The sequence below is a fragment of the Oncorhynchus masou genome, chromosome 3, assembly GCF_036934945.1.
Source record: "Oncorhynchus masou masou isolate Uvic2021 chromosome 3, UVic_Omas_1.1, whole genome shotgun sequence".
NCBI lineage: Eukaryota > Metazoa > Chordata > Actinopteri > Salmoniformes > Salmonidae > Oncorhynchus > Oncorhynchus masou.
In genome coordinates, this window is record NC_088214.1 from 38,008,721 (window position 1) to 38,036,178 (window position 27,458).

At 42.7% G+C, this 27,458-nt stretch overlaps 1 protein-coding gene across 1 annotated transcript; it reads right to left on the bottom strand.

Moving 5' to 3' along the window:
* Window positions 1–328: 328 nt before the first annotated feature.
* On the bottom strand, window positions 329–27,458 carry LOC135515962 (solute carrier family 25 member 36-A-like). The gene is made up of 7 exons (XM_064939866.1): window positions 27,014–27,458; window positions 23,670–23,834; window positions 18,755–18,832; window positions 16,171–16,271; window positions 6,391–6,457; window positions 5,731–6,023; window positions 329–5,396 (listed from the first exon to the last, which is right to left on the bottom strand). Exons 1-7 carry the CDS (start codon window positions 27,052–27,054, stop codon window positions 5,203–5,205), a joined length of 939 nt encoding a protein of 312 aa, XP_064795938.1. The 5' UTR covers window positions 27,055–27,458; the 3' UTR covers window positions 329–5,202.

The following is a 27,458-nucleotide window of genomic DNA, read 5'->3' on the forward strand; positions in this document are numbered from 1 at the left end:
TAAGTCAACATGGGCCACCCTCTCTGTGGAATGCTTTCAATGCCTTGTAGAGTCCATGCCATGATGAATTGAGGCTGTTCTAAGGGCAAAAAGAGGCGCAACTCAATATTAGGAAGGTCTTCCTAATGTTTTGTACACTCAGTGTATACAGTCGTCACATTGGCTTTGCCGACACCTTGTGGAGAAATGGAGTAGAACAGTGTAAAAACAGGCTCAGAATAAAATGGCCTATAGCCTTCAAGAAAATCCAGTCCATTTTTCAGAACAAACATGGCCTTTCTTTCCTGTGCTTCGAGGCCATAAGAAAAAATTAAGCAAGCAAGCAATGGGAGTTGCAATCTGGTTTTTATTGACTTTTGTACAAAAAGGAGGTATGATGATACATAGATGGCAAAGAATAGGCCACATTAATTTCACCAGCTTAAACCAAACAAATAGGGGGGGGGGGGGGTACTGGCTGATTTAAGAGGGAAAACAATCAACAAAACAACATTCCCAAAAAATCAGTTCACTGAAATGTTTACATATAGTAATCACATTTCTCCTTGAAGTATTGAGTCAGGCAAAAACATGGACATGAATGAGTAAGCATATTTCTCCAGCCCAGATATAAATTGGGCAGCATGGTAGTCATGTCAACCTGGACCCCTATTGACTACGAAATAACATTGATAGAGAGCTGATGAGTAGATTCTTGAGTTACTAGTTCTCCAGTACTGTACCATAAAAATGTACGCCTACTTTTCCAAACTGTGTAACCTGTACCGTGGCTGTGTAAAATCTATATACACTCCCTAGCAGACTCCGGTTTTGCCAATAGAGAAGTCATATGGGACCCACCATGATGGCATCCACAGTGTCTTTAGTGACATGGTTGAGGTATTGCCAACCTACTAACCCAAGACTATGTGGGGATAAGTCATGAAACTGCAGACCTGCTGGTCTGTGTAGTGTGTTTTGTTTTCAATACAACAGAGCCGTCTTGAGTGGAGTGGAAACGTAGTGGCATTGAGCCCCATCTCTTAGATAGCAGCACGGGGCAGTCACTAAAGTCTAACAGATCACCTTATATGCAAGTCTACGTTCCACTACAAAATACATCAGTTATGTACTGTATACTAGTTATTCAAGTCACAGTATGACTGTCAGGGCAACGATAGTAACAAAAACAGCTAGGCTATAGTCTGTGGGAAAAGGACTCCAGCATATTCACAGTACAGTTGTTCTATACAGTATGCCAGTGGATAGGAAAAAAGACACTTGAAATTGGCCTGACAAAATGAGCAACTACCATAGGCAGAGGCCTCGGGTCAAAACTTCAATATACAGAAGGATATTTACAACCATCTAAACGATGCGCACCATAATCCAATGTAGCCTCTGCACTGTCGGAAAGTCTTCAGTCATGAATCCAGAGCCTGAATCAGTTTAAAATAGTTCAGGGTGACTTGAACACCAAAACATCATCTTGTCATAATATTGACAATATAATATTCATTTATATTACGCTCCATCACACAGTTTTTTTTCCTACTGAATGCCAGATTGAGAATTTGTAACAAAGACCAGATAGGATGCAGTAGCCTACACAGTTAGATATACAGGATACTATCGCTTGAAGATGGCTGGAGAGCAAATTCAAATGTAAAAATCAGATTGAGGGGAATTTACACACACACAAAAATATATATAATTCTGAAAAATAATACTTTGACATAAAATCAAAGACTGTCTTTCAGCACCAAGGCTTGCATGATGTAAAATGAAATACAAATTGTATAATATAAAACTTGAACAAAAGAAAAATATGTCAACACACCATGTTGCAACAGGTTCAAACATCTTACAATTGTACACAAACGCAGTCAAACAAATATTTTGCAACTATAAACTACAGTATAATAACACATGGACCTAAGCAAAATACACACAATAGTTGATATGTATTATATACACATGAATATCCTTCACAAGATGAAGTACTCTGAACTGTACAGTATCTGCAATGGGAACTGCTGAGCAAAACACCGTTTTTGCATATACAGTAATACTATTCTGATAATACAAAATTAAAATGTCCACACAAGAAAATGTTAAGCACATAACCCAAAAGGCCACAAAAAAAGTGTATAAAACTTCAGTTGGGAGCCACTGGTAGGGAAGGGCTACTGTGTAGCAGCTGGTGTGGCTCACTGCTTTGCCTTGCTCCCAACCGCAGTAATCTACATGATTAACTTTTAGTGGAGGGCACTCACTACCTCTGGAGTAGATATCAGGGCAGTTCGCTTTCACCACACACACGAACACACACAAACACAGAGTCAAATGCACATCGACCCACAGTCACCATCGAAATCTCACACGAAAGGTTGGGAGAGATGATGGAATGACATTGACACTTCCTGACTTTCAACATTTAACAAATTGTCTTCAAGTAGCGGCGTCACACCGGTAGACAGACCTCTAACCAGCTAAGTGTTGGTACCTGTTGGAAAGACTCGCACCCTATCTAGATCAAAGAAATCCTGTGCACTCACGAGAGACAACTATGTCCCTCCCAATGACTAGTATCAGGGAAACAATACCATTATACAAAACACTGGATAAGCGTCTGTGGCATGTTGTGATCAGCGGCGATCCCCAGTCTTGTGCACCATATGCATTGCTTCAAACTATAAGGGGTAACTCTGGCCTTCAGGGGAATGCTTGAAGACAAACTCGTTGAAGTACATGAAATGTTCGCTTGCTATTCTCATCATATAGCTAGCTAGAGATCTTAAATGATCTGGGGGGGAAGAAAGAAACGGTGCCTAAATCTTTTTTTTAAGAACCATCTCTCTATATATATATATTTTGTTTTTACAATGGCATGTTATAGAAAGATAGACACTTTTTGTGCTATTTCACTTGTTTTTGAGAAACGTAGGCCAACCAGTGAGTCACTTCCTCATTCATATTGTGCAGTACGGGGGCTCTGAAAACACATTAACAATATACTCCATAAACACCCAAATACGTCATTTTAGAAATGGAAATGCTCTCAGTATAGTGACGCAGGTCTTTAGATGTTGTACACATGAAATTGTCATTCCGAACATTATCTATAACGTTATATTCCATTTTATTGTGACTCAAGCCATACTTATCCGTCCATTCTAGCAGCAGGCTACCAAAGAATGGAACAGCTGGATAGGGGAAGCAGCTCGAGTCGCCGCAAAGTGGAATATAACGTTTGGAATGAAAATTACATATTTGGATGTTTTTGGAGCATTTGTTCATGTTTTTTTTCAGCGACATTGAGGAAGTGACACTGGCTGGGGGGTAAGTTTCTTAAAAACAAGTGAAATCGCCAAAAAAAGTGTCTGGATCCTTCTATAGCGTACCATTTAGAGATGGTTGTAACAACGTAAAATTGTCCTTTAAAAACAACTTCCCTCGCCAATGTTTGTTTGAAATTCCTTAAACACCAAGCTTGGGTTCAAGCTGCTGAAACAAAGCATGCACAGCTTGTTTCAAACATTCGCTTGCATCAGGGATGGACAACTTTTATGGGGGGTGGAAGCTACACAAAAAAAATGTGTAGCAGTTGGGCTGCAGTTGCTCACAGGTCTGCATACCCCACCATGTCACTTTGCTAGCATAACATTTTAGCAGCCCCTCTCTTGAAGTTTTAGAGTAATTTTTTTTGCAACTCTATAAACTATTTCATGCCATTCTTGCCATGGTGCGGAGAGGAAAATGAGCTGTTTTACACCCCATTTCCTGTCATTCTACACATTTGGCCATGGTGTGTAGAGAAATGTTATCTGAGTGAAACTGAGAGACCAGACCGGACGTGCGAGTGCGCCATCATGCGCAATTGATTTTGTCCCCCCCACACCAACCGTGATCACGACACGCAGGTTGAAATAACAAAACAAACTCAACCAATTATATTAATTTGGGGGCAGGTCAAAAAGCATTAAACATTTATGGCAATTTAGCTAGCTAGCTTGCTGTTGCTAGCTAATTTGTCCTGGGATATAAATGTTGAGTTGTTATTTTACCTGATGCACAATTAATCCACACATAACGGTCAACAGAATCGTTTCTAGTCATCTTTCCTCTTTCCAGGCTTTTTCCTTCTTTGGACTTTATATGGCAATTGGCATCTAACTTTCATAGTATTACCACGACCGACCGACCGACCTCAGTTCATCTTTCAATCACCCACGTGGGTATAACCAATAAGGAGATGGCACGTGGGTATCTACTTCTATAAACCAATGAGGAGATGGGAGAGGCAGAACTTGCACCGCGTTGAGCGTCACAAATAGAACTGACTTCTATTTTAGCGATTGGCAACGCAGACGCTCGTTGGCGCGTGCGAGCAGTGTGGGTGCAATGATTGAATAACATGTATGTGTAAATGTATTTTGCAACGCAAGCAGTGTGGTCAGCATGTAACAAAATCAATGCGGGCCCAGCAGCCGCTCGACTAACTTACTATTCAAAAACATTTTTCGCTGACATGGATGGGCTAATTGACTGTCAGTGACTGACATAAGAGAAACTGCTGATGCATTTTGAAATTGCACCTTGTGTATTCTGCTATTCTAATTTGCAACAGTAAGTTGAGACCCCGACTGAGTTCGGGGAAGTTGATCCAAGGGCTGCCAGTTGCCCATCCCTGGCTTATATGCTGAATCCTAGGGGAAAAGTGCTAATCTAATCAAATAGAACTACTGGTGGAACATTTTGCAATAAACATTTTCTATAATGTTCATAGTGTTGTTATGACACCTGTTTTTTTTAATCGATTGTTTTCTTGCATTCCCCTTTCAGATTGTCATCTCCGTACAGGCTAAAGCAGATTAGTTTCATTCTACAGAGAGACAGACTAAACTCTTTAAGGCCACAAAATGATTTCCGTCTATCTTTGAGACTGTTTGACAGGCTCTGTAAAGGACTGACCCAACGGTCTCTTGCCGTCCCTCTCTCTTCTTCCCACCCCATCGTTTCTCTATCATCCCAGACCATAGCGCCCCCTTGTGGGGTGGCCTGTAGGCTTAAGGGGGTTGAGGTTGTTGGTGGGGAATTAGTGGGGGAGCTCTTCTTTCTTCTTGGTTCTGGTCAGTATCGGTTTTCCTTTGGTCTCCATCTTAGATATCCCCAACCAAGTCAGTCACTTCCTACTTCCTCTCCACACAGGAAGGGGAGGGGCTAGCGTTGGAGCAGGTAGACCACCATCTCGTAGGTGGACATCATTATAGCGGTGTTGGGGATTTGGCGGACCAGATGGGTGGTGAGACCACGGTACAGGGCGCGGTAGCCCTCCTCCTTAGATACTGTCAGCAATGTCTGGAAGAAGGAGCGGTACTTGCTGCCCTCCTCTCGTAGCCGGGTGCGGATCACCTCTACAAAGGAAGCGGCAAGAGGGCGTAGAGAAGAGGGGACTAACTTAGAACATGGACACAACAGTATAGAAATTCCGGACGGATACGATAGACAATATTTTCTTCAACATGATGAACGTTACCAATACTAATATGGAAAAAAATAACTTTTCCTCCCCGTGAGATGGGAGCAACAACCAAATTATGTATTAATAACCATGATTCGTTTGAACTTTTTAAAATAATAAAACAGAATCAAAGATATGATCAGAATACATTGTCTTAATTTGTCTTTTCTTTTAATTTATTCTTTGAGGTCACATAATAAATAGAAATGGAAGGTGTAGGTGCATACCGTGGGGGTAGGCGATGGAGGTGGCGCAGGTCTTGGACGTGGCGGCTGCCAGCATCATACCCACAAAATCTGAGGCGTCTTTCACCGACTCATCCTCGTCCTGATCCATGCTGGCCTGGGCCTTGGACTCCATCAGCTTGCGCTTGATGCTCTCGTAGATGACAAAGTGGATGACTGTCTCGGAGATGCCGGCGTACGAGGCAGACATACCGCGGTAGAAGCCCCGCCAGCCCTCCGTCTGGTAGACCCGCCGCATGCACTCGAAGGCATTCATGCGCCGCTCGCCACAGTTCCTGTTGTAAAAACATGTAGCGTGTGAGTAAATTTAATAGTTGAACATAGCAAAAAATGTATGCAAAAGGATATTTGATCATACAGCAAACAGGAAACAATTGGCAGGTAATAATTGAAAAGGGATTTGCAAAGTCCAATAAAGTATATGCAATACTACTCAGAATAACACCCTTTCCCCTAGTACCATGAGTCAATGCAATATGAAACTAGTCAAATAAGCATGACAACCCATAACATAGAGAACCAGTAAAATATGAAACAGCTGGGGAATAACATAAGCTAAGGGGAAAACTCACTTTTAAATTAATTTTTTTTTTTTTTTAATCGGCCGATGGCCTAGATTCAGACTCCCTGCTAAGTGCTTACCTGGCATCCAGTTGCAACCGGGTCTTTATCAGCCAGATGGGATTGGTTGCAGTGATAGCAGTGAACCCTGGGAAGAAGAGTTCAGAGGTTCAGACGGAGAGAGTGACACAGTGTGAAAGACAGCCTATCCAAGGACAAAGATGTACACTGGCCTACGGGTGGGGGGATATTTCACAAAGCACCAGCAAGGAGTTGGCCAGCTAAGAACATTTCCTCTATTTCCTGGATGATAAAGAAAGAAAAACTTGAATATCGGGAATGATATTACCGACTCAATACTCGCAGTAACCCAACCGAATGACATTAAACTTCAGCTGGCTTTATGAACGAGAAAAAGTACGAGTTAGAACTGAGTGCTGGCCAATCTATCGATCCTGCGTTTGTGAAATACAACCCCGGTGAATTCTACACAAAGCTACTTTCCTTCTCAACTGGCCACAGTGTGTAAAAGCATTGTTGACATCTTTAAGCTGCGTTTATGAGCCGTTTGTTTACGTCTTGGCAATCTCGTAAAACCTTTCCTTATCCCCGGTATTCCGGAATCAGGCCAGAGATGATGTAAAAATGAACTTCATTCATTCAGTCGGCCTTAATCATCGTTCGATTAAGGCAGACGGTTTGTCCTCACAGGATTCCTCAATCAAGATTGTAATATAGCACGGACAACAAAAAACAAAAAAACTCAGCTTAAAGATGTAGCCTAGTCAAAGTATCTAACATTCTTCATTATCATAGCTAGAAGTTGTAACACATGTATCTAAGATTTGGCTGTAATTTAATCATAAATTTGATTCTTAATTATGTATAAACAAGGTGGGCCTGAATGTCATGTACAGAACAGGCACTATAGAAGTATAATAGTGCTGTTCTATTGTTCCGCCTCCTCAATTTATATTATTATTATTCACTCTGGTTAAGAGTGCCTGATAAAGGACTACCGTGTAAATGAGTCAATGAATTTTGTCAAATTTAATGTGAACATTAGTAGCTAGCTCCCAGATGGGGAGAGCTCAGCCTTACAGTAGGCCTACATATAAATAACAAGTAACTGTGCTGTGTCGTCATGGTGTGAGCCTCAGCTGAAGGCCTCATCGGTTGCCACGGACCATGAGGAAACAAAATGGAGTCTGGCTTTCTTGAATTATTCATGAGGACCTAAGAGGAATAACTGAATATATCTGAGTAGAGGAGGTCAAGTGGTATTTCCCAGGGGAACTAGGCGTGCGTGTATATACACACAGTGCATTCGGGAAAGAATTTAGACCCCTCAACTTTCCCCACATTTTGTTACAGCCTTAATGTAAAATGGAATAAATTGTTATTTTCTCCACACACACACACAATAACAAAGCAAAAACAGGTTTAGACATTTTTGCTAATAAAATCACATTTTCATAAGTATTCAGACCCTTTTACTCAGTACTTTGTTGAAGCACCTTTGGCAGCAATTACAGCCTTGAGTCTTCTTGGGTGTGACGTTACAAGCTTGGCACACCTGTATTTGGGGAGTTTATCCAATTGTTCTCTGCAGATCCTCTCAATATCCGTCAGGTTGGATGGGAAGCATCACTGCACATCTATTTTCAGGTCTCTCCAGACATGTTCAAGTCCAGGCTCTGACTGGGCCACTCAGGAACATTCAGAAACTTGTCCCGAAGCCACTCTTGCATTGTCTTGGCTGTGTGCTTAGGGTTGTTGTCCTGTTGGAAGGTGAACCTTTGCCCCAGTCTGAGATCCTGAGCAGGTTTTCGTCAAGGATCTCTGTACTTTGCTCCGTTCATATTTCCCCCGATCTTGACTAGTCTCCCAGTCCCTGCCGCTGAAAAACATGCAATCTTGGTTTCATCAAACCTGAGAATCTTGCTTCTCATTGTCTGAGTTTTTTGGGTGCCTTTTGGCAAACTTCAAGCGGGCTGTCATATGTGCCTTTTACTGAGGAGTGGCTTCCGTCTGACCACTCTACCATAAAGGCCTGATTGGTGGAGTGCTGCATAGATGGGAGAACCTTCCAGAAGAACAACCATCTCCACAAAGGAACTCTGGAGCTCTGTCAGAGTGACCATTGGGTTCTCGGTCACCTCCCGGAGGCCCTTCTTCCCGGAATGCTCGGTTTGGCCGGGCGGCCAGCTCTTGGAAGAGTCTTGGTGGTTCCAAACTTCTTCCATTTAAGAATGATGGAGGACAATGTGTTCTTGGGGACCTTCAATGCTGCAGAAACGTCTTAGTACCCTTCCCCAGATCTGTGACTTGACACAATCTGGTCTTGGAGCTCTACGGACAATTCCTTTGACCTCATGGCTTGGTTTTTGCTCAGACATGCACTGTCAACTGTGGGACCTTTTATATAGACAGGTGTGTGCCTTTCCAAATCATGTCCATTTAATTTACCACATATTGACTCCAATCAAGTTGTATTAACATTGAGGATAATCAATGGAAACAGGATGCACCTGAGCTCAATTGAGTCTCATACAAAAGGGTCTGAATACTTATGTAAATAATGTTTGTTTATACATGTGCAAAAATATTTGTAAAAGCACTGCTTTCGCTTTGTCATTATGGGCTATTGTGTGTAGATTGAGATTAAATTTTGCTTTAGCGATTTTAGAATAAGGCTGTGTAACGTATCAAAATGTGGGAAAAGTCGAGGGGTCTGAATACTTTCCGAATGCACAGAGTACATACAGTACCAGTCAAAAGTTGACACAGCTACTAATTCAAGGGTTTTTCTTTCTTTTTTACTATTTTCTACATTGTAGAATAAAAGTGTAGACATCAAAACTATGAAATAAGACATGGAATCGTGTAGCAACCAAACAAGTGTTAAATCAAAATATATTTTATATTTATGATTCTTCAAAGTAGCCATCCTTTGCCTTGTCCGCTTTGCACACACTTGGCATTATTTCAACCAGCTTTATGAGGTAGTCACCAGGAATGCATTTAAATTAACAGGTTTGCCTTGTTAAAAGTTAATGTGGAATTTCTTTCCTTCTTAATGCGTTAAAAACCAAAATCGGTTGTGTTGTGACATGGTAGAGGTGGTATACAGAAGATAGCCCTATTTAGTAAAAGACAAAGTCCATATTATGGCAAGAAGAGCTCAAATAATACTTTATGACATTGTCAGTCAATTCGGAAAATTTCAAGAAGTTTTTTAAGTTTCTTCAAGTGCAGTCGTAAAAACCCATCAAGCGCCATGATGAAACTGGCTGTCACAAGGACTGCCACAGGAAAGGAAGAGCCAGAGTTATCTGCTGCAGAGGATAAGTTTATTAGAGAGTGACCAGCCTCAGACATTGCAGCTCAAATAAATGCTTCAGAGTTCAAGTAACAGACATCAACATCTGTTCAGAGAGATTGCATGAAATTCATGAATGAATTGCTGCAAGGAAACCACTACTAAAGGACACCAATAAGAAGAAGAGACTTGCTTGGGCCACGAAACACTAGCAATGGACATTGGACTGGTGGAAATCTGTCCTTTGTTCTGAGGAGTCCAAATTTGAGATGTCTTTGTGAGACGCAGAGTAGGTGAACGGATGATCTCTGCACGTGTGGTTTCCACCGTGAGGCATGGAGGAAGAGGTGTGATGTAGGGGTGCTATGCTGATGAAACTGTTGGTGATTATTATTTTTTTATTCAAGGCACACTTAACCAGCATGGCTACCACAGCGTTCTGCAGCGATACACCATCTCATCTGGTTTGCGCTTTGTGGGAGTATCATTTGTTTTTCAACAGGACAATGACCCAACACACCTCCAAGCTGTGCAAAGGCTATTTGGCCAAGAAGAAGAGTGATGGAGTGCTGTTTCAGATGACCTGGCCTCCACAATCACCCGACCTCAACCCAATTGAGATGGTTTAGGTTGAGTTGGACCGCAGAGTGGAGGAAAAGCAGCCAACAAGTACTCAGAATGTGGGAACTCCATCAAGACAGTTGGAAAAGAGAATGCCAAGAGTGTGCAAAGCTCTCAAAGGCATAAGGGTGGGTACTTTGAAGAATCTAAAATATATATTGATTTGTTTAACACTTTTGTTTGGTTACTACATGATTCCATATGTGTTATTTCCTAGTTCTGATGTCTTCACTACTTTTCTTCTACAATGTAGAAAATAGTGAAAATAAAGAAAAACCCTTGAATGTCTAGTTGTGAGCAAACTTTTGACTGGTACTGTATATAAGTGATACCAAAACATGTATTATTTTTGTGTTATTAATAAGTTGCTTATACTAATTTGGGTCTGAATGAGTTTTCAATCCGAGAGACCAATGAATCCCCTGACAATGCATCAAGTCAGTATGTTACTTCACAAGTGAGTGTTATGTCATACACTTTACGAGGTATACGACAAATGTGTAAGGTGCCGGTAATGGTAGTGTGACAATAAGGTGTGCATATTTAAAGACGGACAGAAATCTGGCACATCACGTGTGCTTTGTGCCGTTGTGGTCAAGGCACTGTAATCTCTAAACAACAGAAGTCAAACAAGGCCATTGGAAAACGAACAGAAGTATACATATGCGTCGCTACGTTGCGCCAAGAGCTAAGATGGACGATAGCATCTTCTCTAAACAAGTTCTACAGTACAGTCTCGATCTAGAGCCTCTACTGTCTCAAGGGACACAGTCCTAAGGCAACTGCGTGAAGAGGATGAAAAGTCTACGGAAGAAGAAGAAGTAAAAGAAGAGGAAAAAGAGAGATAGCGTCTATGGCATGTACTCACAGAGTAGGGGCAAAGCTACTCCGCCTCACAGCTGCAGCTAGAAGCCTGCAGATATGGGGGGGGGGGGGGGGCTGTCCCCCCGCTCACGCAGGGGTGAAAGCTACAGTAAAGCCCTAAAATAGACACAGGCTTTTCTGTACCACAGTCACACACAGGCAACAGAGACAACCAACCAACCCACCCACCCACAAATGCATAGATGGGAGAGGAAATGTACCAATCCTACCTAATCCCACTTTTTTTTCAACAGGAAAAATAGGAGGACAATGCATCAATCCCAACCCACTATCCACCACACTTTTTATATAAACAGGTAAGATCCCCCTAAGCCTCCCCACTCCCACATTTGCACTAGAGGTCGACCGATTAATCAGAATGGCCAATTAAATTAGGGCAGATTTCAAGTTTTCATAACAATCGGAAATCAGTATTTCTGGGTGCAGATTTGCCAACTTAAAAAAATATAAAAATGTTTTATACCTTTATTTAACTAGTTAAGTCAGTTAAGAACACATTCTTATTTTCAATGATGGCCTAGGAACGGTGGGTTAACTGCCTCGTTCAGGGGCAGAACGACAGATTATCACCTTGTCGGCTTGGGGGATCCAATCTTGCAACCTTACAGTTAACTAGTCCAACGCAATAACGACCTGCCTCTCTCTCGTTGCACTCCCCAAGGAGACTGCCTGTTAAGCGAATGCAGTAAGCCAAGGTAAGTTGCTAGCTAGCATTAAACTTATCTTATAAAAATCAATCATAATCACTAGTTAACTACACATGGTTGATATTACTAGATATTATCTAGCGTGTCCTGCGTTGCATATAATCTGACTGAGCATACAAGTATCTGACTGAGCGGTGGTAGGCAGAAGCAGGCGCCTAAACATTCATTCAAACAGCACTTTCGTGTGTTTTGCCAGCAGCTCTTCGTTGTGCGTCAACCATTGTGCTGTGTATGACTTCAAGCCTATTAGCTCCCGAGATGAGGCTGGTGTAACCGAAGTGAAATGGCTAGCTAGTTAGCGCGCGCTAATAGCGTTTCAAACGTCACTCGCTCTGAGCTTTGCAGTGGTTGTTTCCCTTGCTCAGCATGGGTAACGCCGCTTCGAGGGTGGCTGTTGTCGTTGTGTTCCTAGTTCGATCCCAGGGAGGAGTGAGGAGAGGGACGAAAGCTATACTGTTACTGGCAATACTAAAGTGCCTATAAGAACATCCAATAGGGAAAGAGTCCTATAATTCCTATAATAACTACAACCTAAAACTTCTTACCTGGGAATATTGAAGACTCGTGTTAAAAGGAACCACCAGCTTTCATATGTTCTCATGTTCTGAGCAAGGAACTGAAACGTTAGCTTTCTTACATAGCACATACTTTCTTCTCCAACACTGTGTTTTTGCATTATTTAAACCAAATTGAACAGGTTTCATTATTTACTTGAGGCTAAATTGATTTTGATGTATTATATTGAGTTAAAATAAGTGTTCATTCAGTATTGTTGTAATTGTCATTATTACATTAGTAAAAAAAAAAAATAATAAAAAATAATAATAAAAAAAATTGTCCGATTAATCGGTATCGGCTTTTTTGGTTCTCCAATAATCGGTATCGGCGTTGAAAAATCATAAAATCGGTCGACCTCTAATTTGTACCCAACGTTTTGTTAAACCAACAACTAAAGGTGAGAGAAGAAAGGGGTCACACAACATCTCTTCCCCCGACCCCCGAGACCTTTCCCGACCCACACCTGTTTTAAATGCAAGAGGACGTCTCGTGTCGTTTCTCTCCCCTTACGTTTTGTCAGGTATGTCTTTCTTGGTAAGGGAAAGAAAGAGAAAAATGCAAGTCTGTCGTAAACGGAACATCAGCCCTCTGGTAGAATTCAAATGATGTGCAGGACAAAACAAATAAACATGCGAGGTACACAATAAGAATCCAATATTTTCTTTCAATTATTTTCTTAGCTGATGCTACAGGTGCCATTCCTTGTGTACCATCGTATCATTACCATAATCACTTTTATTGATTCTAAACAGGAGCAATGGGGTCACACACAAAAAAAATTGGGGACAATGTCAATGCTGTCCTAATAAAAAAAGGTCAAGTAAGTGCAAGAGAGGGTTGAAATGCTAACCTTGTCAAGCTGGTTTATAAAGAATGGCATATAATATCATATGTATTAATATAGTCTATAAACGACTTAACTTAGAAGGTCTGATTAGTAGTTTTGTGATATGCCAATTCAAGAATACCACCAATCGGGTCTGAGAGTATTTTGGACAAAGGATTGTGTGGAGGCCTGACCTCGCAAACAGTCATTTTCCTTTTCTTTTTTACTGGAGTGTCAGTCAGCCTTTTCCTGCTGGGCCCCTTTGTTTCATATCTAAACAAATTCAATGGTGTGGCTTAGTTGGTGTTATTACTGCAGTCATCTGCTGTAATGCAGTGGGCTTTTAAACTGAATGGAGCCCTCTATTAAAATACATGATAGAGGAGGAGAAGGTATCCATCTGTCTGCACAAAGAGGGTCACCAATGCCGCATTCAAAACAACTGGGAACTCTGAAATCTCAGACTTCCGACTAAAGTGCATACAAAACACCTGGGAACTCTGGGGGGGGGGGGGAGCTCCGACTGGGGGGAAAAGCACTGAACAGTCATCCAACTCGGGAACTCAGACCTCTTTCTAGAGCTCAGACTTTCCGACCTGAAGGAAGGTAACTGACATGATTTTTTGTCCTCGTATTTTTCCAAGTTCAAGGTTGTTTTTAAACGCAGCAATATTATTGTCGAGGGGGTCAAATAATCTACAACCTAGTTTAAGGCTATCATTACAGATAATCCTGAATGAATTGTGAATAATGATGAGTGACAAAGTTAGAGTCAAAGATCATAACACCAAGACATGCTAACCTCTCACCATACAATAACAGGGGAGGTTATTTTAATGGTGAGAGGTTAGCATGTCTTGGGGTTATGATCTTTGACTCTAACTTTGTCACTCATCATTATTCAGGATTATTCGTACTCCTGGTAGCATCCACATTAATGTAGAAGTGGTTAGAAAGATAATTTTACAATAAAAGTGACTCCAAAATAACACTACAGTATTACAATTAATTTCTATTGGTCACAAAATAATCTGAAACACAACCGAAACATACAAGCAAATGCTCCCAACAAATTGGAAGCAAGCTAGATGTAGTTATTGCGTGCTAGGAATATGTAGCCAAATAATAAACTTCTGACTACTTTATTTATAATAATATTTATGGGTGTCAATTTCGACCCCTACCTTTTTTAGTATTACTTGGTAAAAAAACAAAAAAGATTCTCTCAGCAATTGCATTTTTTTTAGCATTACAATATAGCGTACAGTATTTTAATTATTTATTTTACAGTCATAATTGCTCGTCTATATCAAGGGTGTCAATCATTTCGGACCCCACCGTACAAGGGTGCCATATTTAGGGCACTGAAGGCACAGTGGAGAGCTCCCGTTAGCCGCCTCCTTCAAAGGCAAGGGCGGACGTACATAGCTGAACCACAAGTGAACGACAGATTTACTACGTCTGCTGTGTTCGCTGTTCAAGACTAACGATGTTGAATGGACAAGCCAAATAAGGACACTCAAACCTCTAATAGTGACAAGGTTAGCATTTCCCTTCATATGCCAGTTAAAGGAAAATCAAAGTGTGATGTTCATTTCCTTTTTACAGTGGGGGGCGGGGGAGGGTGTAACAGGTTGGAAAAAGGGGGAGGGGGGCAGTGTATCAAGGCGGCGCAATCACATTAAAGTTACAGGAGATACGAGAGCTGCAAACCAGCTGGCCGTGACCTATCAGCATCATCATTATTACTAGCATCAATAGCATCATCATCATCATCATCATCATTAGCATAATGGTCATACCAGTGAAAGGAAATGGGGTGCTACCTGAGGCGTCCGCCCAACAACGTCCGGCCGGCGTGTAGCCGCGAGGCGAGGAGACCTCCCGCAGTGAGGCCCCTGACATGTTAGCACCCTGGGGCCCTTTACTACTGTACACACACACACACACACACACACAGCACAGACAGCGCGTGAAGGGCCACACTCACTGTTTAGCAACCAACTGGTACGTCAACACGATTTAGGGTCCTCCGAAGAGCCTCAAAAGAGACGACAAATGAAGAAACGGGGAAAGGAGAAAAATAACTGGGGGAAGTGGGGGTGGGACAGAAAGCACAACCCAAACTTTGAGGATGTTTCTTTTTTCAAATTGCTGGACCAGCCAGCTACTGGTAAGTATTATAGTGGTATGTAGTGAAATGTTGATCCTCTGCCATGTTGGCTGTATATCATTGTAGGTTAAAGACAAAGCAGTTGTGCGTCTATTCGCTGAGTGTAAAAGCTATTGAGAGAGAGAAAGCAGTTAAATATATGAATAGAGGCAGTTAGTACAAAATGCAACAGTTAACTGTCTGCTTTGTCCTTTTCACACTTTTTTTTTATTTTCTAACTGCTTTGACAAAAGGTTTCTTTTCACATCTTAACTTAAGAACTCCAATATTGAAGAGCAGAATAAACCGTAACCTCTTCACTGTCACTATAAATATAAAATGGGGTTTGACTGTTTGATCCTGAAAGTCTTCAATTGTGCTTTCGGACAAACCATCTGTGGTTGATATTCAAAACACAAGAAAATGTCCACAACAAGGTATGCCATATAGTGGCAATGTCTAGCACATAGCCGTGGCTGGATATAAGCTAGAGCAAATGTTTCTAAAACATTTAATTATCTTCAAATGAAAACAACAACTCCATACACCCCATAACACAATGTAAAAATAAAAAAATATATTTCATTAAATTAAAATGTTACTTTAAAACAAAAAATAAATATTAAAAAATAAACAATACCCCCTTGATGTTTCTATGTAATCCGTCAAAATAAAAGAAGTTGCTGGAAATCAATTGTCTAAACAAGTGAACTTTGAAACCAGCAACAACCAGTAGAAACTGCACTGACCAGATGTTATAGACGGGGGGGGGTTGTGGAACGACTGTTACCTGCTAGGCCAGCAGACACCATGTGAACTTGCGTGGAGTCAGCCTCAAACACACCGTTCAGCTTCTCCTTGGCAGTAGAGTAAGCTGCAAAGTAGATGGCTCTGTGGAAACAGGAGGAAGTTGATGGGAGCTAAGGATACCGTGAATCAAACCGGAACTCTGGACCGTTTCCAATAAACAATATTTTCTTGGGATAGTCCATACCAACACAGTAAATGAAAAACATGTTTCCTTCTTGTGAGATTAGGGCAAAATGGCACAGTATAAATGACAGGCAGCGTCCCCTCTGTCCAAATTGACACGGAGTAAATGGCCTGGGACTGATGACATGAGCGATTTCCACTGAAACCAGTTGCCTTCATTTGGGTAGTTGTGTCTGTGTCCCCATGTCACCAACCCACATTAAACCTCCATCTAGGCCTATGTAATGGTCCATTAGGAGGGTTCCTGCGTAGCGCGTACATCTCTACTCCCAGATCACATGCCCTGCTCTAGCTGGAGATTTATTGCCCTTGCAACTCCTACTCTCTTTACTTAACTCAAATCACAGGATTACTCAAGTAGACATTTCCACTGTGGGGGTTTACAACCAACGACACGCCTGCACTTGGCTCGCTCACGTCGCCCTCAGTGTGCGTTTGTCAGAGGGTAAGCATTACGTAACAGCCGACCTTAGTGATGGTGAAATGGACTGATTTAAAGCCCGTGATGCTGAGTGTGTGTGCTGTGCTCTGGATGAACAGCTGACTGCCCAGCCAACCATCCAGCCATGCTCTAATGGCCAACAAGTTGCTCAGCTCGACAGCCCGCTGCCAAGGGGAGGCAAATCAGCCATTATCTGTCCACAGCTAGAGCACACAGCAGCAGTGTTACTGTAGGCAAAGCCTGGTTAGAGGAGGTGTTCTGCTGTGTTACTGTAGGCAAAGCCTGGTTATAGAAGGTGTCCTGCTGTGTTACTGTAGGCAAAGCCAGGTTAGATGAGGTGTCCTGCTGTGTTACTGTAGGCAAAGCCTGGTTAGAGGAGGTGTCCTGCTGTGTTACTGTAGGCAAAGCCTGGTTAGAGGAGGTGTTACTGTCGGCAAAGCCTGGTTAGAGGAGGTGTCCTGCTGTGTTACTGTAGGCAAAGCCAGGTTAGATGAGGTGTCCTGCTGTGTTACTGTAGGCAAAGCCTGGTTAGAGGAGGTGTCCTGCTGTGTTACTGTAGGCAAAGCCAGGTTAGATGAGGTGTTACTGTTGGCAAAGCCTGGTTAGAGGAGGTGTCCTGCTGTGTTACTGTAGGCAAAGCCTGGTTAGATGAGGTGTCCTGCTGTGTTACTGTAGGAAAAGCCTGGTTAGTGTCAAGTCGCTGGTGGGCAGTATTGGGTGAAGAGTTGTTGTTTTTTTCTCTGTCCCAGTCCAGCATTGAGGAACCCTGCAGTTTTACTTCTCTCCCCTTGCATTTCTCACTCTTTCCTCCTCAGTATTTTTCCAAGGCAGTCTGAGCTCAGGTCAGTCTTTCACCTTTCTCTCACTACCTCTCTCTCTCCTGTCCTGCAGTGCTAGCAAAGGCGTGTGCGTGCTCAGGTTTAGTGTGCCCTGCTGTTGGTCTCGCTCTGCTGCAGTGTTGAGGCAGACTTTACATAACGTCCCCTCTCTTCCCTGCCCGTCACGAGGCAGCCAGCCGCCACAGCTAGGGAGAGCAGCTCACTCCACAGAGGATGGGAAAACACACACACACACACTATTCAGACTCTGCATACTCACAGGCACAGCCTAGACAGACAAAATACACAGCCGGAAACAGGGAAGACCGTCAAAGGGCATATAACACCACCACAGAGAAGGTGAGAAAAACAGAATGCGAGAGAGATAATCTACATGGAGAAAGGTAAAGAAAGAAACGCAGATGGAGAAATACACAGAGATAAAAATGTGTAAGATAAACAAAGACAGAAAGAACCATCTCACCCAGTGAAGGGGGGATTAACACACAACAACAGAGCGGGCCAATGGTGCCGCTGCATTGCGATTGCTTCGGCAGCGACACCCTCAGTCACATGACCCAGCAGCAGCCCCAGTGGACGACCGCTGCTCTACTCACAGTGACTCTGATTAACAGAGACTGGACCCCGGAGGCTGCTGTTGCGTAATATGGCTCACACTTAGAACGGTCTCCTTTCTGTCTGGGTTCTACCACTAGGGAGAATGAATAATGCCCCAGTGGAGGCGGAAAATGAGGACGGGGCAGGAGCGGAATTTTACTGAGATTCGGTAGCAATCATGTATTGTTCTTTTCATGGAACAAAGATTATGTTCTGTGTGGTGTAAAGAAAAATAATGTAAATTGTGGTGTCCTCCGATGAGGGTTGTGGTTTCAAACAAAAAAGGGATTCTGAAGCGGAGGTCAAATGATGAGGAAACCAAAGACGAGCGTAATTATCTCTTTTTCCCAGCTGAATAGAATATAAAATCTACATCGCCACCCACGTTGAAATCTGCAGTTGCCAGAAAAAAAAGCTCCATGAAGTAGCCTACACAAGAAAGACAGAAAATAGCAGCAGAAGCCACAACAGGAAGGAAAATTATTGCACAAGTGAGGTCATACCTGGAAGGAGCCACACCCACCAGGTTGGGCCCCAGCCCCCTGAAAAGCGAGCGGGGTCCCTCCTTCTCCAGTATCAACCTGTAGAGGGAGGGAGAGAGAGAGGGGTGTTGTCAGTTAGCATAGTGCTAAATCAAAGAGCTAATTATTCATTATGCTGAAACATAAGAAAATATGGATTTCAAGACAGTGCTCCAGTCGTGGGCTAGTGCCAATGTGTATAATCAGACTGCCATGACCATAGCACATTGGCCTTTGCCTAAAATATACCGATGCATTTATGTCCCATTTTACAATAACACACAGCATCAGGAAATGGACCATAAACGCATCTGTGTATTACAATATTAGTCACAAATGGAAGGAACCAAAAACATGTAAAAACTGATCAATATAACTGATGACGCAGTCGATTAGATGACGCATCTCAGCATTCGTATGTGGGAGTGTGACATTGGGACATTATGGGGATTTAAAATGAGAGGAAATGTCCTACAGGGCAATATACCTGATACGTAACGCTGTGTCATCAGCGATGAGCAATAAGAGAGTAGCATTAGGCGGCATGCCAAACAGTGAAGATAGATGACAGGCCTCCAATGGAGACAGCATGACATTGTGATGGCACGCAGTGCGAGTAGCTGCTCTATGTAACATGGTAATGGCTGAGGATTGTGCTCATGCTGTGTTTATAGTGTCATTAGCCTATACACTGAGTGTATAAAACATGAACACCTTCCTTTCGCCCTCAGAACAGCCTCAATTCGTCAGGGCATGAAAATCGTTACACAGGCATGCTGGCCCATGTTGACTCCAATGCTTCCCACAGTTGTGTCAAGTCGCGCACTGCTTTGAAATAGCCTTATATCAAGGATTAAAGACACTAGATTCAACTGTGAATTCAACTATGAACACAGTCCTAGAAGACTTCCAGCGTCTTCCCTCATATCTACGCAGCCACAGAGCTCAGCTCATTTGGCCAGCGCTGCGAACGCTGGTGACCCACTTCGGCAGGGTTTTTCTCCCTGTGCTGCCTAGTGGTGGTGTTGGGTTTCAGCTAGTGCTTCCCGAGGGCGGAAGCATGGCGGTTGACTGAGGGAAAGACGGGAGAGAAGCAGGTCCAAGAACACTGCAGCGGAGCTGTGATAAGACGGAACCAAGCCTCCAGCTAGAGGTCTGGGTGGGATGGATTTATTCATCCTGCTCCCGCCCGCAGCTTTCCATACCGCACCCGCTGGCTTTCTGTCCGACTCCGACCCGCTACCGCAAGAACTGTTCGAACCCAATCGCAGTCCCACAATGTTATTTTAGGCACTTGTGACGCAGCTCACTTTGGCAGCCATAGTCCCAGCCATTTTGTGCCCTATAGGCAACATCAAAATGAGCAAAAATAACCATAGAAATAGGTTAAATTACCAGAAATTCTCGTGGCCAATTATATTAGGCTGTCGGTATTACTGGGCTATATCAGCGAATAGAGGTGTCATAATATTTTGTTGGGCAAAACCGTTTGGGCGCTAAAGGATGTCTCATGGTCCGACAAAACACCGCTGTAACTCTGCCACCTTTCACCGCAGATGCGGAAGGGAAACGTCGGCGGATGCGATCGTTTGAGACTCATCCAAAATGCAATCTCTAACTTAAATAGATGTATTTTTATGTTTTTTATTACGCCAATTAGAATTCAGCGGGGCCGCAGAAATCGACTCAAAGGGGTTTAAGAGACTTGCAATTTCTCTTGAGCTACATTTGATTTATTCAGACCAAGACAAATCTGGGTGATCAATTATTATTTCTAGGCAATGTAGTCAACTATAGCCCAATCATATTTAGGAAGTACATTTCCTTGAAAAGATAACTGTCCCGTGCCTCTTCATCCACGCGTAGGATATAGCCTACTCTATTTAATTGAGACCACACACGCGCACATGATCTTGCACATATAGCTTCTGAACTTGAAGCAGCAAGAATGATGACAGCAGACACTTGCACTTTCCCTTGAGCTACGCTTTGCATATAGGGTAACGGCGTTCGTAAAGGCCCCTTTAGAGTTTGATTCTCTGGTCTGATGATTCTTTTATTTAACTAGGCAAGTCCGTTACAATGACGGCCTACACTGGCCAAACCCGGAAGACGCTGGACCAATTGTCCACCGTCCTATGGGACTCCCAATCATGAAACCAGGATTGAACTGTTTGGTCTGAATGCCAAGCGTCACGTCTGGAGGAAACCTGCCACCATCCCTACGGTGAAAAAGCATTTTGGTGGCAGCATCATGCTGTGGGGATGTTTTTCGGTGGCAGGCACTAGAAGACTAGCCCGGATCGAGGCAAAGATGAACAGAGAGATACTTGATGAAGTCCTGAGCACTCTGGAGCAGGTTCTCAGATTGGGGCAAAAGTTCACCTTCCAACAGGACAATGACCCTAAGCACACAGCCAAGACAATGCAGAAGTGGCTTCGGGACAAGTCTCTGAATGTCCTTAAGTGGCCCAGCCAGAGTCCGGACTTAAAGCCAATCGAACATCTCTGGAGAGATCAGAAAATAGCTGTGCAGCAACGCTCCCCATCCAACCTGACAGAGCTTGAGAGGATCTGCAGAGAAGAAATGGGTGAAACTCCCTAAATACAGGTGTGCCAGGCTTGTAGCGTCACACCCAAGAAGACTTGAGGCTGTAATCACTGCCAAAGGTGCTTCAAAAAGTACTGAGTAAAGGGTCTGAATTTCCATTTTTAATACATTTACAAACATTTTTTAAAAACTGTTTTTGCTTTGTTATTATGGGGTTTTGTGTGTAGATTGATGAGGGGAAAAAACTTTAATCCATTTTAGAATAAGGCTTTAATGTAACAAAATCTAGAAAAGGTAATGGTGTCTGAATACTTTCCGAATGCACTGTATGCCCATACAACTACAAGGTCTATGGCCCAGTATTTTTAGATAATACGCTCAAGCCTCAATTACCCCTTACTTACTGTATGGTCCCTTCATAACGCCAGTTGTGAAACAGGTTGTGCCTCCAGGCCCCTCGGTAGGGAATATTTGAGATGAGGGCATGTTAACAGCTGTCGGTATAAGCAAACCAAAACAGAACCACACTAAGCCTCTCCCCCTTCTGTTCTCCTATTTTTACAAGTGAGCGAGAGGCAGATTTAAGTATGCTATGGAACAACTTGTTCTTGTCCAATATGATAAGGGATATTTTTGCCTTATCGGAAATGATGAAAACAAGGCTAAATCCCCAATCTGAGATGTGTTTTACCAAAATAATGTCTAGAAGCTATTCCCGCTATGTGGTTGTGTGTGGGCAGGGTCCAACGTAAACTTTTTCTCTCACTGGCCTGGCCATAAATCTACTTGCCCAAACATAATTTCTACTGGCCCGGACATGGTGTGGTTTTAATTGGGATCATACAGAGCCTATACGTTGGCATCCTTTCTCTCAATATGCAGCTATTAACATGCAACATTTGGTTATATGTATTAAAAAGCTGTGTAACATAATTTAGCAAAGTCATTTCTCCATTCTTTAGAATTGCATTGTATTCATTATTGTTTGTAAAGTATGCCATTTTGAAAATATTTTTATTTTATCTAAAAATAGGACGCTGCCCCTTTTAAGAGAACTGCATTCCAAAAGAGATAGTGACCTGGCTACAGTAGGCTAGCCAAGACTAATGCTAAAGTGTATTTTTGGAACTTTCTTTTTGCAGACTATCAACAGTCGCCAGCATATTGCTAGTATGTTCACAATTAATTTTGTAAATCACTTTCCTTAAAAAAATAAGAAGCTCAGCGAGTTGATTGATGGGCAAGTTTTTTTGCTCTGGACAGCTCGAGTGTGCTGTGTGAACGCATTAACTTCTGTACTGCTTGAGTGCTCGAGCAGTTGACTGCGGGAACGTGGTGGAGCTTGAACGAACGGCCAATCGTATTGCTCAAATTCAAAAAGCACGACTGTAATCTTCAATGGTAGACTGCGACAGAGCAGGTAAATGTTGAACTGGAATGCAAAAATGCACCGACAAGATCCACTGGCCCGACATGTTTTTACTGGTCCCAGGGCATCGTTAATGTCGGACACTGTAAGGGAGATCCATATTCCTGCGAACAAAATGCTGAATGCAGGTGAAGATTCAGTCATAACATGGTATGATGAAAGCAGGGAAGGACTCTCCTAGATGAATTTTAAAAAAATTAGACGGGGTAAAGTAGGCTCTTTCATTAACGACCTTTGTGGACAATAAAAGATGGCCGCTCCGTAACCATGAAAAAGGAGAAGTTGAAACATGTTTCTGTCTGGTAACACTCCCGTCTACAGTAACTCATCTTTGAGTCATAGGGTGTTCGGTAATAGTATTAAAAGGGCAGGTACGATACTGTAGGTGGCCTTGACAGTGAAACAGCCAGATATAAACTCTTCCCGAGAGGGTCAGCGATCGTTTGATGATGGAGGAATGTCTGCTGTTGGTTTGCCAGTTGCTGGTACAAGGGTTAGGATGATTTCTATTTTAACTCCATTCCGTGGTGAGTTTTCAATTGATTAATTGAATTGATAAGAGATCAGATTGACAATAAATGTTGGGGTCACGGAAACCCTGCACTGATGTCAACAGAGTTTATCAGGTTACACGTGAACGTTTTGGGTCGGAATTTGACCCACATGGTTTTTGTCTGTGCAATGTCCATAAACACCCACTCATCCCAAGAATAGACTGGAACTGAACTAAACTTCAAAGAATTGACTCCAACCTCACTGAGTAGACAGTGTGTATTCTCTGTGGTAAGTGCAAACATTTCAGTTCATCACCTGAATAGTCTGGAACTGAAATGAAAATAGAACTGACCCACCAAACCCTGTAAACTCACATAATGTGTAGGATGTTCTCTGTGACCCCTGTGTGTTGGTGAACTTACTTGAGGCAGTGCAAGGGTCCCGGGGGGGCCATGCGGGCCACACTGGCCCCGTTGACGGTGGTGAGCTGCACCTCAGAGATGTAAAAGGTGACATGAGAGGACTGGAGTCTGGTCTTCACTACTTCCAGCGGACAAGTCAGAATAGCACCCACTGTGCCCCCACACCTAGATGGGGAGAGAGAGAAAGAGTAGGGGCGGAAGATGGGCAGGTCAGAATAGCCAAAAGTACAGTAAATACTGTGCTAAACTTGACTTTATTACCAAGTAATAGGCCTACCCACTGTATTACCATGTTCTAGGCCTAACTACTTTATTACCATGTTATAGGCCTAACTACTTTATTACCATGTTATAGGCCTAACTACTTTATTACCATGTTATAGGCCTAACTACTTTATTCTGTGCTGTAATTGAAAGTGCTACCAAACAAACAGCTATATTCTAGTTTGTTGCTTGTGGGGTTTTTTTTAACGTTGTGAAGCTTTGTGATACTAAGACGGCATAAAATCGCCTGAAGTGAATGGTGGATCATTCAACTCCGATTTTATTGGGGCCAACAACGCAGTGGAGAAGTAGAGTAAGAACCACCCACATCTCGACCTGGTATTTCTGGAAACAACCAGCTGATTTTCAATGCTAGCAGCAGCTGGATCTGGGTCAGGTTCAGCCTATTGACACACATTCAGCTTGAGTTGAACATAAAAACGTGCAACTGTAAATAGTCTCTAACCGTTATGGCCAGGGGCCAACCCACTGCCTGGGAGACTTTGAACTGGACTAACTTGTCTGTGACAATATGCAAACTGAAGTGCTGGCCCTTTTGCCTGTAACACCTTGACATGGTCTATCTGCCCCCCCCCCCCCCTGAGTTAAGAGGGTTACTATTCATGTGTTGTGACTCCTGTGTTTGCTAGGTTACAGGCTTTCCCAGCTCCTCTTTCAAATAATATTCGTCAAATGAACCTCAACATGGGCTCAGGGCTGTGTAGAATGCGAACTGCAAGGCACAATTATAGTGGAATGGTTCCTGAAAATAGTTACCATTGTGTATATAATCTGTAGGTTAGGTTTATTGAATGTGAGTATCATGCATGGTGAGTGCTGACTGGCTGCTACAGGCTGAGCTCTCGGTCAGACTAACCCACATACAGGCAAGAGCGACCTTTGGCCTAGATTCAGAAGGCTGTTTCATGCTGCTGTGTGTGTGTGTGTGTGTGTGTGTGTGTGTGTGTGTGTGTGTGTGTGTGTGTGTGTGTGTGTGTGTGTGTGTGTGTGTGTGTGTGTGTGTGTGTGTGTGTGTGTGTGTGTACAACAGGCAGTAAGAGTTAACATGCACAGGCCTTGAGCCCTGTTGTGAGAAATATCAAGGGGACTGTAATTATTTGCTTCTCGCTGAAGTAACTTTGTCACAACTTGTGCCCTTAACATTGCGTTTTCATAGCCCAATGAAGGAGATACAACATATTCTGGTTTGGCAAGATAGGCCTTTACATGCTGACATTTTAAAAGTTTGCAGAGTGCCTGAAAGAAAAGAAGAGGCTGACAGACAAAGTAAACAACATAAAAAGGGGAAAACAAAGCTAAGAAAGAAAGAGGAAATGAAGAAAACTATTCTGGCACTACAATGGAATCAAGCAGCATCTTGTCTTCCTCTGAATGTGTCATCCAAAGACTTGCGCCTAAAACCATACTAGAATTAGATTTGGCGTGATAAGTAGGCATATTTAGTGTCCAATTGCGAGAATGGCTCTAATAACCAACTGGTCATGTTTCAATGCCCCTAAGCACATTGGTAAAATCTACAATCTCAATTTACTTGGAGCAGTCTGACATGGAATCAACAAAAATAACAAGTCAATTTCCACAGCCTAGACTACAGACAGGTGCCCTTTAACCCTTTCAACTTCCCCCTGCATGATGTATTGAGTGTAAAGGTCTACTACAATGTAGCAAAGCTAGAAAATTAGTGACACATATGTCTCCAATAATATACACTACAGGAACGGAAACACGCAGGTAATATGTTGACAACGTTTACAATTGAGACATTCTTACAGTTTTATTTTAGACAATGAGAATGACACTTGAAATAAACACTGGGAGACTTCTGCCCAAATCAAACGAGACCCGTTTTGTTCTATGTGCGTGCTAGAAATAGAATTCACGGAGAATACTGTTCCTCAATATTTTCACTGACATGCATAACTAGCCTATCCTTAACAAAGTAAAACAACTTCACAATGGAGTAGAGCAGTACAATGAATGTGCAATATAATTGCGGGCTATTTTGGGGGTGCTGAAATCCTTAGTTATCGATTAAAAACAACTACATTTTATGTGAGGTCGGAGCCCAAGTCCGCCCACACTAGTCACCGCTCAACTCCGCTGATGTGAATTACATCGTGGCGTTGAGTTTTACTTATAGCCTACCGTGTGTGTCAGTCAAACTAACATATTGTAGCCTACCTAGGGGCGTATTCATTGCGCCAATTTTGTTGCAAAACGTTTTTTAAACGAAAGCAGATGGAACGAAACCGGGAGGGACCTACCTGAATTTGTCCAATAGAAAACTATCGTTTTAGTTGTAAAACGTTCCAACTGTTTGGAATAATGTAATCATTATAGTGCAATCATCATTATTCCTGTTCGGATTAATGATACAACCCTGTTTTGACCTGACCCTTTTCTCCAGTCTATGGAATGGTGTGGCAGCAGTTGATACAGTGTCTGAATCCTGTAGGCCTGGGCATATTCTCAGTCTTTACAAATGTGTGTTTTATACAGGTGTTTTGTCGGTGTAATAAAATGCTAAATAAATGTGTCAAGAAATGTAATCATGCTGTTCGGCGACATAGCTATAGCTAATCGGTCAACCGCTGCTCGAGAACAACAAAGGCTCGTGCGTCATGGATGTTTCATTCACGAGCCTTCTCATCTGTCAGGGCAAACCACGACCACTGTGGAGGAGTGTGATGCGTGGGTGTCAACCTGTGTTGTCAAATGAAATAATTGTCGTGTGTGATAAAAGTCAACATCGGACACTACTGCAATGTCTCTGATGTGTTGACACTAGGCTACAAAAGCAGTGGCCATCACCTAGCTAGCTAGACCGTGGTACCTACTTTGATACTGCAACTGGCTAGCTGCTGCCTGAGGATGGTTCGGGTAGTGCAGTTGCTAATGTAACATGCACGCGCGCCTGGGAAAATGGCAATGTTGGAAATAAATTGGTGTTATTTTCACCAAGATAGATAGCCATGCAAGCTAATTTTGACTATAAAAGTCAGTCACGAAATGTTGTGTCGCCTAGCTAACTTTATTCACAGCAAATAATAGCTACTCACCCTCCGGCAAACAAATGAACCAAGGTATCCCTTTGACTCATTCTTTAGCATTCTCTGAACCAGTACACTCTTCGGACTGCGTCAAGGGGGAAGACAGGGTTGGATGGCGAACGGTCGACCACCCCGATTTCGAAGACGACTTGCGTACGTCGATAAATCAGCGACGTCGATTATCAATCAGTAACAGTTAGAATGGTGATTCAGTTTTGCCGTAGCAACGTTAGCTAGACAACTAGTCAACTTGCGTGCTACACAAACCCTTATCTTCGTTTCGAGCAATCCCCTCTTTGAACAGACCTTATTTTAATTTGTAGAGCGTTATACTACAAAAGAAGAGAACTTCAAAAGGAAGATTGTTTTATGTATTCTTGCTTCTATCAATCGCTTTTTTTTTGCAACAGTCCCCCTAGCTTTCGTTTCTCAACTGTTCACCGCTGCAGTGAGA

What these genes read in the sequence shown, in the direction of transcription:
- LOC135515962 (XM_064939866.1), bottom strand. Translation starts at nt 27,054, where the DNA reads ATGAGTCAAAGGGATACCTTGGTTCATTTGTTTGCCGGAGG. An exon ending in GTTCATTTGTTTGCCGGAGG is followed by an intron (nt 23,835 to 27,013) that starts GTGAGTAGCTAT and finishes CTCCCCATCTAG; the next exon opens with GTGTGGGGGCACAGTGGGTG. An exon ending in GGTGTCTGCTGGCCTAGCAG is followed by an intron (nt 6,458 to 16,170) that starts GTAACAGTCGTT and finishes TCTTCTTCCCAG; the next exon opens with GGTTCACTGCTATCACTGCA.